The 11297-nt window shown below is 36.1% G+C and overlaps 1 protein-coding gene across 1 annotated transcript; it reads left to right on the top strand.

Annotated features, from left to right (window-relative positions):
* The first annotated feature begins 589 nt into the window (after nt 1–589).
* Nucleotides 590–2384, top strand: LOC132734551 (golgin subfamily A member 6-like protein 22). Its single transcript, XM_060721310.1, has 3 exons — nt 590–894; nt 1171–1530; nt 1628–2384. Exons 1-3 carry the CDS (start codon nt 590–592, stop codon nt 2382–2384), a joined length of 1422 nt encoding a protein of 473 aa, XP_060577293.1.
* Nucleotides 2385–11297: the final 8913 nt, after the last annotated feature.

Below are 11297 nucleotides of genomic sequence, written 5' to 3'. Positions count from 1 at the left end.
TTTATGAAGTGAAGAAAAAAATGAATTAGTGAAGCAGCGTTTTGTGAAATGAAGAGAAAGTGAATTGGCAAAGTTAATTGAAATATTATGAAGTGATGTGAAGTGGTGAAGAGATACATTGTGAAGTATAGAGAAAGAGAATTAGTGAAGCAGCGTTGTGTGAAGTAAAGAGAAAGTGAATTGGCAAAGTTAATTGAAATATTTTGAAGGGAAGTGAAAGTGAAGTAGAATATTAGATTGACGAAGTGAAGTATTGTGAAGAGAAGTGGAAGTGAAGACGAAGTGAAGTATTTTGAAGGGAAGTTAAGTGAAAAGTGAATTAGCGTAGAATTATATTGGGAAGTGACAAGTGAAGTGAATAGATTAGTGAAGTGAAGTATTGTGAAGGGAAGTGGAAGTGAAGTAGAATATTAGATTGACGAAGTGAAGTATTGTAAAAAAGTGAAGACGAAGTGAAGTATTTTTAAGAGAAGTGAAAGTGAAGTAACATATTGAGAAGTGAACAGAATAGATTGGCCAAGTGATATATTGTGAAGATAAAACTTAGTGAAATAAGTTACAAGAGTTGTGGCAGTGTTTTAAAAGAACAATGGAAGGAGCTATGTTTAAAAGAGAAAGCAGAAAGTTAAGAAGAGATGCTATAAGAGACCAACTACAAACAAGAAATGAACAAGAGATTAGAATGCCTTCAAATAACTATAGAGCAAATACGAACCAGCACGAAGCAGAAGATAGTGACAGAGATAGACAAGGCAGTTATACTAGAATATTAAAGTCAAATGGCACAATTAATCAAGCATACAGAAGAGCCGATGACAGTTCAGAACAAAATAGCAATATGTATCGAGAACGCCAGATTATGAGAACAGAGAAATACTACAGGACAGGGCAAACGTTAGTACGAGAAGAGAAAATACATCTTTAAATGGAAATTTAGTAGGAAGAAGAAAAAGCGTTTCATTTGACATTGATAGACAAGGTATCAATGCTGACCAACCAGAAAGTTCAGATGAATTTCAGACGCGTGATATTGATTATAGCAGCATAGACTTATCACAAGAAATGATGGTTCTAGATGAAAAGTTGGAGGTCTTAAGACAACAAAACGCTGATTTGCTAAGCCAAACAAATAGCAAAACCTAGAAGCAACAAGTGATTATTCAAAGAAAGGTTCGTCAAGAAATACTGGACACATAGTCCTTCGGTTGAAGAGTACAAAGACAGTGATAAACATAGAATGCAAAGTAGTACTAGAAACGAAAACACAAACGTTAAGATAGTTCCAGAAAAGACAGGGATATCGAACAGATTTATTTACATGGATGAGATATCAGATATAGACAAAGGTAATGATAAAGGTGATTATAGTCCAACATATAAACAGAATGCAAGCCACTATGCTACCACTGCTGAAAACAGATGTTATCCACTTGACAGAGGGAATTTGAAAGACTCTGACAAAATAAATAGACAACAACAATGTTATTATCAAGACGATTTTGGACAAATTGGTGGTGCCGATAAAAGAGAGTACAGATATAACAAACCTAAAGATAATTTCGTCAGTGAACCATATTTTTTAAGCTGATACTCATATAAATGATGGGAGATTCTCCACATATTATAGACGGAGGAATTGCGAAGATGTTATCCCAGATTCAACAGATATGCTTGAACACGTACATGGTTATACAGGAAATTACGGGGATATCAAACTTGAGGATTATAGAGGGAATAGAAATGACACCGTTAAACCAAAGATTGAACGTCGATGTACCGACGCAACATATAATATTGTTCCAGAAGAATATAGAGAGTATCACCCTAGAGGACAGCAATGGATGGAAGAAGAAAGAGTGAGATCTGAGACAGAAAGAAATCAAAAAATATTACAAAAATTATACGAACAAAACAGACAGATAGAATACGAGAGAGAAATAAAGGAACAGGAAGAAAGACAATTAGTAGAAAGAATTCGTAGACTGCAAATAGCGAAGGACGAATTAAGGCAGAAGAGAACGGAACGAGAAAGGCTTGAAAAAGAAATTCAGAAAAAGATGGAACTCGAAAGTCTGAGAACACAAAGGATTGTGATATTAAAACGTCAAGAAGAAAGATTATCAGACCAAGTTGGAGAAGAGATAAGGAGAAAAGAATCCATTCATGATGACACAGAGAAGGAAAGCACACAATTCACAAAGGTAGAACATAACTGTAATCGAAGTGGATTTGGAAAACCAAAAATTCCTCAGTTTGATGGAAATGATTTCAAAGTTTGGAAGATAGAGGTGGAATGTATCATTAAGAGTGGAATCTACCCAGAGTATTTGATAGCGCAGACAATAAGAAATTCTTTGAAGGGTCATACAAGAAAGGTCTTTTGACAATAGATCCAATGGCTAGTTCTGCAGTTATACTCAAGAAGTTAGAAGACATATACGGCACTACGCAAACTGAAGACTCAATAATGCAGGACTTCTTCAATGCTAAGCAAGATGAAAAAGAGACCACATCTGACTGGGCACTAAGGCTAGAAACAATTATGCAGCTAGCAGTAGAGACCGGTGAAATACCTGAAAGAAAGAAGAATGCCTTGTTAAAACAAAGGTTCTGGAAAGGTTTGAGGAGTGAAAAGCTCCGTAACAATACTCGAGTTACATACGAATCTGATGCGACATTTGAAGTGCTACGTAAGAAGGCTAGAGTAGAAGAAGATGAAATTAAAAGAACGTCATCAGACACAAGAAGTGTGAAGCCAGTAAACACACAGACTACAGAAGTGAATGTTAGCAAAGAAACACAAGCATGTCAACGAGGCGAAATACAAATGCAACAACAAAGCATGAAAACAACATCGTATTATATGGACAAACAAATGAATATGATGCAATCACTCATGGATAAGATGAATAGATTAGAACAAGAGATATCTAACATTAAGAAAGGTGGAATAGAAAACTCCAATAAAGGTAACACTAGAGATGCACGTTACTTTGAAAATCCAAATAGAGGAAACTACTTTAGAGGCAGAAGACAGTATTCTGGTGACTTCTATGGGCCACCAGGACGACCATATTATATGGAGTATTACGATAGACAAGACCACCGACAGAAAATACCACCTAAATCACCAAAAGAAAGCAACGAAGACAGAAAGGATGATAGAAAGAAACCAGAAGGAAAACCAGCAGAAAAGGATCAAAAAGAAAAGCCAGTTAAGGACGATTTAAACTCTTAAGTGCTTCCATCGCAGGGCATGATGAAGGCAACAACATTTGAAATTGCCCCCTAATGTCAACATTATGAACAGACTTGTAGTTCGTCAAATGAAACACTGTAGTTTTTGGAAGGCGTAGAAACAAAAGCACTTATAGATAGCGGTTCCATGGTCAGTTCAATTTCTGAAACATTCTATAATCAATTACCCAACAAACCTTTTCTACATAGTTTAGAAGACTTCGGATTAGAGGTTAAAACAGCAAATGGAACATTTTTGAATTTTCTGGGATATATTGAAGCTACAATAGAAAGCAAAACATTCTCTCATGGCTCAGTTACAACTCTATTTCTTGTTGTACCAACAATTGAATACCATCATAATGTCCCTGTGTTGATAGGCACAAACGTTATACGGGAACTAAAAGAACACAATCCTGAAAAAGAAGATACACCAGATGCATGGAAGTCTGCATTTATGTCTATTGCTTCTGCGTCAGTTGGTATCGTTACGTCAACACAGCCTATAACACTCAATCCTATGGAAAGTAGAACAATAAGTGGCTTAGTACGCAAAACTAGGAATGTTGAGGCAGCTGTTACTGAACCAATTGAAGACAATTATCAACAAAAGTCATTAGTTACCCCTCGTGTTGTTCGACTTACTAATTCAGGATAGACCGCACGTGTTCCCGTGAAGATATGTAACATTTCTGCAAAAGTTCTGAAAATTCCAGCTAAAACTGAAATCTGTCAGCTCAATGAAGTAAAGGTGTTAAGACACGCAGACATCGGCAGCGATAAACCTGAAAAAGAAAAGGAAAACAAATATGATATCAGTAGACAATACTTACCGGAACACACAGACTACATCACGTCACATCTTCAGACTGTACCTGAAAAAGAAAAGGAAAACAAAGTAAATGATGAAAAGAATATTAGACAAAGCTTATGGTGTAGACATAGAAGAAATCACAACTTACAACTGAACAGAAACAAAAAGTTTACAATCTCTTCAGCAAATGGGAATCAGTGTTTCCGAAGGGTCCGCATAATCTTGGACATACTACAGCAGTCCGTCATAAAATTGAGCTCTCAGATGATACCCATTCAAGGAACCTTATAGACGAGTCCCTCCTGCAATTTACAATGAAGTTCGAGAACATCTGCAAGAAATGTTGACAATAGGTGCAATCAAAGAGTCAAACAGTCCTTGGTCTTCGAACGTAGTTATCATTAAAAGAAAGATGGAAAACATTCGCTTTTAGTATCGACTACCGAAGCTTAAATAGTAGAACGAAGAAAGACGCCTACCCTATCCCTAGAATTGACGATACCTTACATCTTTTGGCTGGTTCACAATACTTTTCAAAACTCGATTTAAAATCTGGTTACTGGCAAGTGGAAATGGAAGAGTCAGATAAGGAGAAGACGCGCTTTCTCAAGTTTGGGGAATTGGATTCTACGAGTGCAATTTTAGGATGCCATTCGGTCCTCTGTAACGCCCCCGCGACATTCCAGCGCCTCATGGAGCGATGCATGGGTGACCTAAACTTGAAGAGACTGTTTAATCTACCTGGATGATATAATCATTTTCTCCACAGACATAGACACACACATAGATCGCCTAGATGCCGTTTTTTCAGCGTTTATCAACCAATAACTTGACAATCAATCCCAAGAAATGCGAGTTTCTTTAAAAATAGTGTTACTTACCTTGGTCATGTAGTTTCAAAACAAGGCATACAAACAGATCCAGAAAAGACAAAAGTCGTGCGAAAAATTGGCCGATACCAAAATCTGTGAAAGAATTAGAAAATTTTTAGGATTTGTTGGATACTTTAGAAGATTCATTAAAGGATTTTGCTGAAATTGCCTGCGACCACTAAACAATCTGTTAATAGGACATTCATTGAAAGGTGACAAACCATCCAAAAAGAAAAACAAAAGACAACCATTTGTATGGGGAAAAGAACAACAGTCAGCATTTGAAGAACTGAAATCCAAACTGATCAATCCACCTATCCTCGCATATGCCGATTACGACCTCCCGTTTAAACTTCATACGGATGCTTCTTCCAAAGGCCTCGGAGCAGTATTATACCAACGTCAAGAGGGAATCGATCGTGTCATCGCCTATGCAAGTAGAAGTTTAAACCGTCAGAGAAAAACTACCCTGCACACAAGCCTGGAATACCTCGCTCTGAAATGGTCCGTCACTTTGAAAAATTTCACGACTATCTTTATGGCGCTGTATTTGAAGTTGTTACAGATATAACCCTTTGACGTATGTCACTACTCTGCCAAATTAGACGCAACGGGACATAGATGGCTTGCAGCACTTGTCAAACTATAACTTCAAGACAACATACAAGATCGGGAAAGAACAATGCCGACGCAGATGGCTTTCTAGAATCCCAACAGAATCAGTCAAATGAAAAGACCATTAATGAAAATGTCATATCAGCAATGTCATTAGCAGAAACTTCACTACCATCAGAAACACCCACTTGCATTCTGCGTCGTCCATCCAGAACTCATAGACATTGTTGATCGAGTCACATCGCAAGAAAATTCCATCCGATATCTTAGAATCTGAATCAACTGAGTTCCAAAGATTGGATGTAAGCTCAACATAAAGACCAGTCAATCTCAACTTATAGAGCACATGGAAAAGGCACTAGACCGTCTGCTAAGCGGGTCAGTGAAGCATTAGTCCAGCAGCCAAATACTTGAGGGATTGGGACAATCTTGAACTCAGGGATGGTATTCTCTATAGATACAGTCGGTACAAAGGTCAACAGTATAAACAGTTAATATTACAGAAACAATCAGAGAAGAAGTGTTTTCAAGCCTTACATGATGACCTAGGACACCAGGGTCGGGGACAGAACAATTTCTCTTTTCAAACAGAGGTTCTTTTGGTCTGGAATGGACTCTTACATCGAGGAAAAGGTCAACAAGTGTCCACGTTGCATCGCTAGAAAGTCACAGTCATATTAAGCCCCCTTAGTGAACATCTCGTCCAGCGCACCATGGAAATCATATGTGTCGATTTCCTCAGCCTTGAGCGTTCCAAGGGTGGGTTTTTGAGCATATCTTGGTGATAACAGATCACTTTACCAGATACGCCAGGCCTACCCTAACCAAGAATCAAACAGCCAAGACGACTGCAAGAGTGCTATTCGAATCAATTTATAATCCACTATGGATTTCCATCAAGAATACACAGCGATCAGGTGCCAATTTCGAATCTGGACTGATACAAGAACTGTGCAAATTAGGAAACATCGCAAATCTCGAACCACGGGCCATATCACGCTTATGGGCAACGGTATGACGGAAAGATTCAATCAGACCCTTTTGAAAATGCTTGGGACATTGGAGACGAGAGCAAGAAAAGTGACTGGAAAGCTTATGTCGGACCTCTGGTACAACGCTTACAACGTCACGATACATAACAGTACTGGATTCTCCCATATTTCCTAATGTTTGGAAGACATCCTAAGTTGGCTATAGATGCTCTACTTGGACTAAACTTTGACGAAATACAGTCGAAATCAAGAAATGAATACGTCAAAAAGCTCAAAGACAGGTTAACATATTCATATGCAAAAGCAAAAGAATCTGCAGAAGATACAGCCATGAAAAACAAAGAATTATACGACAGAAGATCAAGAGCATCAAATTTACAACCAGGAGATATTGCTCTAGCCAGAAATGTCACCATCAGAGGTAAACATAAGATTGCGGACAAATATGAAACAGAACCATATATCATTTTAGAACAACCAAACAAAGATACACCAGTATATGTCATCAAAAAGAAGAATTCAACAACAAAGAAAACTAAAACCTTGCATAGAAACCTTCTACTTCCAATTAAAACAACAGTAACAAGTGACAACAACAACAACAGCGAAAGTACTGAAAAATACATCATACCACAGAGAAGGCAGATGAATAGCGAGCATCCAAATACAGAGTCGTCTACAAACTCCGAGAGACCGAAGCGACAGAGGCGTGTACCAAAGTGGCAATCTAGCGGCGACTGGACGACATAACAGTGTTTACCGTAAAAATGTTATACATAGACAGAGTTATGTAAAGACTGAAAACATGAAATTGATCAATTCAGTGAAATTATATTTACTTACCTCATATAGTGCGTCTGAAATGAAAGTATGATTACTTACCTGTTACATCATTCAAACTGTGTAGACTTTGAATACTTACCATATATGTATCTTGTATATAAGGTCTGAAAGAAAGCATGTAACAAATTGGGAAACTATATACTTACCTCAAAGGATACAAAACTATGTTGACAGATGTAAACGCATTATATATGCAACCATATGCAACTATATATATATATGCAATCATATACTTACCGTGTGTTAGATCCAAGGGATTCATACTTAAAATTCTTGAAGGAGATGATACTTACCTCTGAAAGCTCTCCATATGTGCAAAGAATGGACTTCTAAATCCTGAATCGCGAATATTTATTACTCACTAAGTGGGATTGAAGTATATTAAATGTATGTCCTATATTATATACATGATACTAATATACATTTATTTATTTCAGGTGGACGTTAACGCCACAAGCAGATAATCTGAATATATATATATATATATATTTTCAGATGTACATTGTTTACTAGACTGAAAATGTCGGGACGACATTTTTGTAGCTGGGGGGAATATGTCATAGGGTTAATGTATAACTATGTTATAACATGTATGTTTTTGTATACTTTAATGTTTATTCTGTTTCAGAGACATAAATAAATATACAACTAGTCATAATAACATTATACTGCAATCAAATAGTAAATCTGAACACCAATTATAGAGATAGTAGCTTGTGTAGGCGTAGTGGTAGTCGTAGACCTGTATTAGATATTGGTAGTCGTACACCTGTATTAGCTATTTACCAATATTTATCCCTCTTACACCTGTAATCGATCTAACGTATTGATTTTCCCCGCACGAGCATATTAACCAATCACATTCGATCAAGTGATATCCGCCATACTTTGAAAATGTAAACAAGCCATTTTTGTGCTGAAACATTAAATATCCATTTTGTAGTTATATATAAATATATCTACAGGTAATCATGTGTATTTGAAACTATAATATGTAATGTTTGTCGTGCATTGCTTTGATATTATGAATATGAATTGCTACTCCCCTATTTTGACATTGTATTTATATTGTTTTGTTTATGTCATGTATTACAGGAGCGTATCTTTCCATGTTTCCATGACAATATTAAACCCATTGAAAATCTGTCGACCCATGTTGTCATTATATCCCCGAATGAGTGGCCCGGCGACATTTGCACAAGAATATCTCATATTTGCTTTGATATACATGGTTACATTTGATTTTACCATTGTGACGTAGCACATACACGAGCTAATTTTACTAGTCTTAATCTGCATGTTAAAATTCGTATACGAACTTTAGTGTTATCGCGGGATTTTCCTTTTAAAATCATAACTTATGAACAATTTTAAAGAGATTCACAAAATCAATGTTAACGAAACTATAGAATGCTTGGTTTTTTAAGTCGACGGAAAAATATGTTTACATGTTTTATTTAATACAGCTTTAATGTTTCATTAATTATTAATTAAAGTTTCTTCTAAACACAGATCTATGGCAGTACATTTACCAATCGAAGCTTTAAAATAATTCGAAACATCTTATTTTTTCGACATTTCGATAAACAAGAAATTATTGCGATAGTAATATGAATACTACATTTAACACATACATTTGAACGCACATAATGCTTCAAATTGATACATGTAGGTCCAGTATATGATCTGAAACTACAGATCTATAGCATTTTACATTTGTTGTCATATTTTTCATTATCTTGTGACTTAAACTAATAATATGCTTTTAATACACAAAGAAATACAATTTGTCAATACACATCTATGTACCACGCCCGGCAAACTGTCGCTCCACTTCAAAATTGTGGTGTACGGTAAAACGAGCGAACGGCATTTCCGAGGTAGAGCGGAAGGCCGATTTAAACGCCTAATTGTAAGTATTGTTTATGTTTTTGTCTTGTTATTCATTTAAGTTGTATTTTTTCGAAAAACGGAAAATGTGGTTCCGTGTAGGATTGACTTAGGATTCCAATTATCTAAGCTGTTACAAAAAGAAAATTATATTAAGCCCGGGAGAACTTTTCTCCCTGACGAAGCGAACGATGATTTGTAGAATATTGAACTTCCCAACCATAGAAATGCCATACCTTTCGGATTTCTTGAAAAAGTGTATTAGTAAATTATCGACCCGTAATAAGAACTTGTCATTCGTGCAAAATAAATTACTCCTGAAGGATTTCTTAAATTTGTAAATCGATATTTTTCGAAAGTAGTGGAGCGAAAGGGCAAGAGATGGAGCAAAAGGTTCGATGTTGAGCGCAAGGCGATATTAATTTGACGTATTAGGAGGAGCGTAGTCTATGATTTTTTTTTACATATAAAAGCTATAGAAGTTAAAATAGACGTAATCGAGTGTTCAGACCGATATATATATACCTTTTGAAGACAACTAATAAAGTGTGATATCCTTTCAAGGACTATAGCGTAATAAATGTAATCGCGAAGGTGTCACCTATGGCTTCCGTGTAGATTTCTTTATTTATGTTCGAATTTTGGATGTGGCCCGACCATTGAATCATACACATGTATGCATGGCATAATACAGGATGCCACTTATTCGAGGTCAATCATGATTTTTGACACGGTTATGTACATTTAAAAACATGTGTCCATGCAAATGCGACAAAATCGAATATTTTTATTTCTACCGCGAACAAATGTTTCCGAGCAGGTACGTGTAACTCGATTGTTCATGCCAAAATGTTATGTTTTTCGAAAGTTAGATATTCAAGGTGCAGAACAGAAACAAAATTATGCAATGCATGGAACACATTAAATTAAATGGATCACTACTACCGAGTTCAGTTCACAATGACTTTCTGTAATTAATAGCTCTAACGTACCTGTTCTGAGCAAAACACAAATAAGTCACGTTTTCATGAATTTGTAAGGTGGGGAATCGCTATGAAAATGGTTGACAAGGTGTCAGTCGTTATAAGGATATAACACGTGTTCCAGTTATGTTTCAAAATACTTCCTCCCTTATTTAGCATTGTTGTTTAGTTTATTATTTTCGTCTGAAAGTGTAAATAGAAATTTCTACTACATGTATAACTAGGTCTATTATATTATTGATAATTTTAGTCTGTACACCGACTGAGTTCTGCCTCACTTTGAGAGGAAAATAATAAACTAAACAACAATGCTTAATAAGGGAGGAAGTATCTTGAAACATAACTGGAACACGTGTTATATCCTTATAATGACTGACACCTTGTCAACCATTTTCATAGCGATTCCCCACCTTACAAATTCATGAAAACGTGACTTATTTATAACATAACATTTTGGCGTAAACAATCGAGTTACACGTACCTGCTCGGAAACATTTGTTCGCGGTAGAACTAAAAATATTCGACTTTGTCGCATTTGCACGGACACACGTTTTTTAAATGTAAAAAACCGTGTCAAAAATCATGATTGACCTCGAATAAGTGGCATCCTGTATTATGCCATGCATTAATGTGTATGATTAAATGGTCGGGCCTCATCCAAATTTCGAACATAAATAATGGAATCTACACGGAAGCCATAGGTGACACCTTCGCGATTACATTTATTACGCTATAGTCGTTGAAAGGACGCTTTATTAGTTCTCTTTAAAAGGTATATATATCTCGGTCTTAACACTTGACCATGTCTATCTTAACTTCTATAGCTTTTATTTATAAAAATCATTGACTACGCTCCTCCTAATACGTCAAATTAATATCGCCTTGCGCTCAACATCGAACCTTTTGCTCCATCTCTCGCCCTTTCGCTCACCTACTTTCGAAAAATATCGATTTACAAATTTAAGAAATCCTTCAGGAGTAATTTATTTTGCACGAAGGACAAGTTCTTATTACGGGTTGATAATTTACTAATACACTTTTTCAAGAAATC

This window comes from Ruditapes philippinarum, unplaced genomic scaffold (assembly GCF_026571515.1).
Source record: "Ruditapes philippinarum isolate M1 unplaced genomic scaffold, ASM2657151v2 ctg4498_1_1_1_1, whole genome shotgun sequence".
NCBI lineage: Eukaryota > Metazoa > Mollusca > Bivalvia > Venerida > Veneridae > Ruditapes > Ruditapes philippinarum.
Note: the sequence above shows the minus strand (reverse complement) of the source record. Positions and strands in the feature narration are given on the sequence as shown.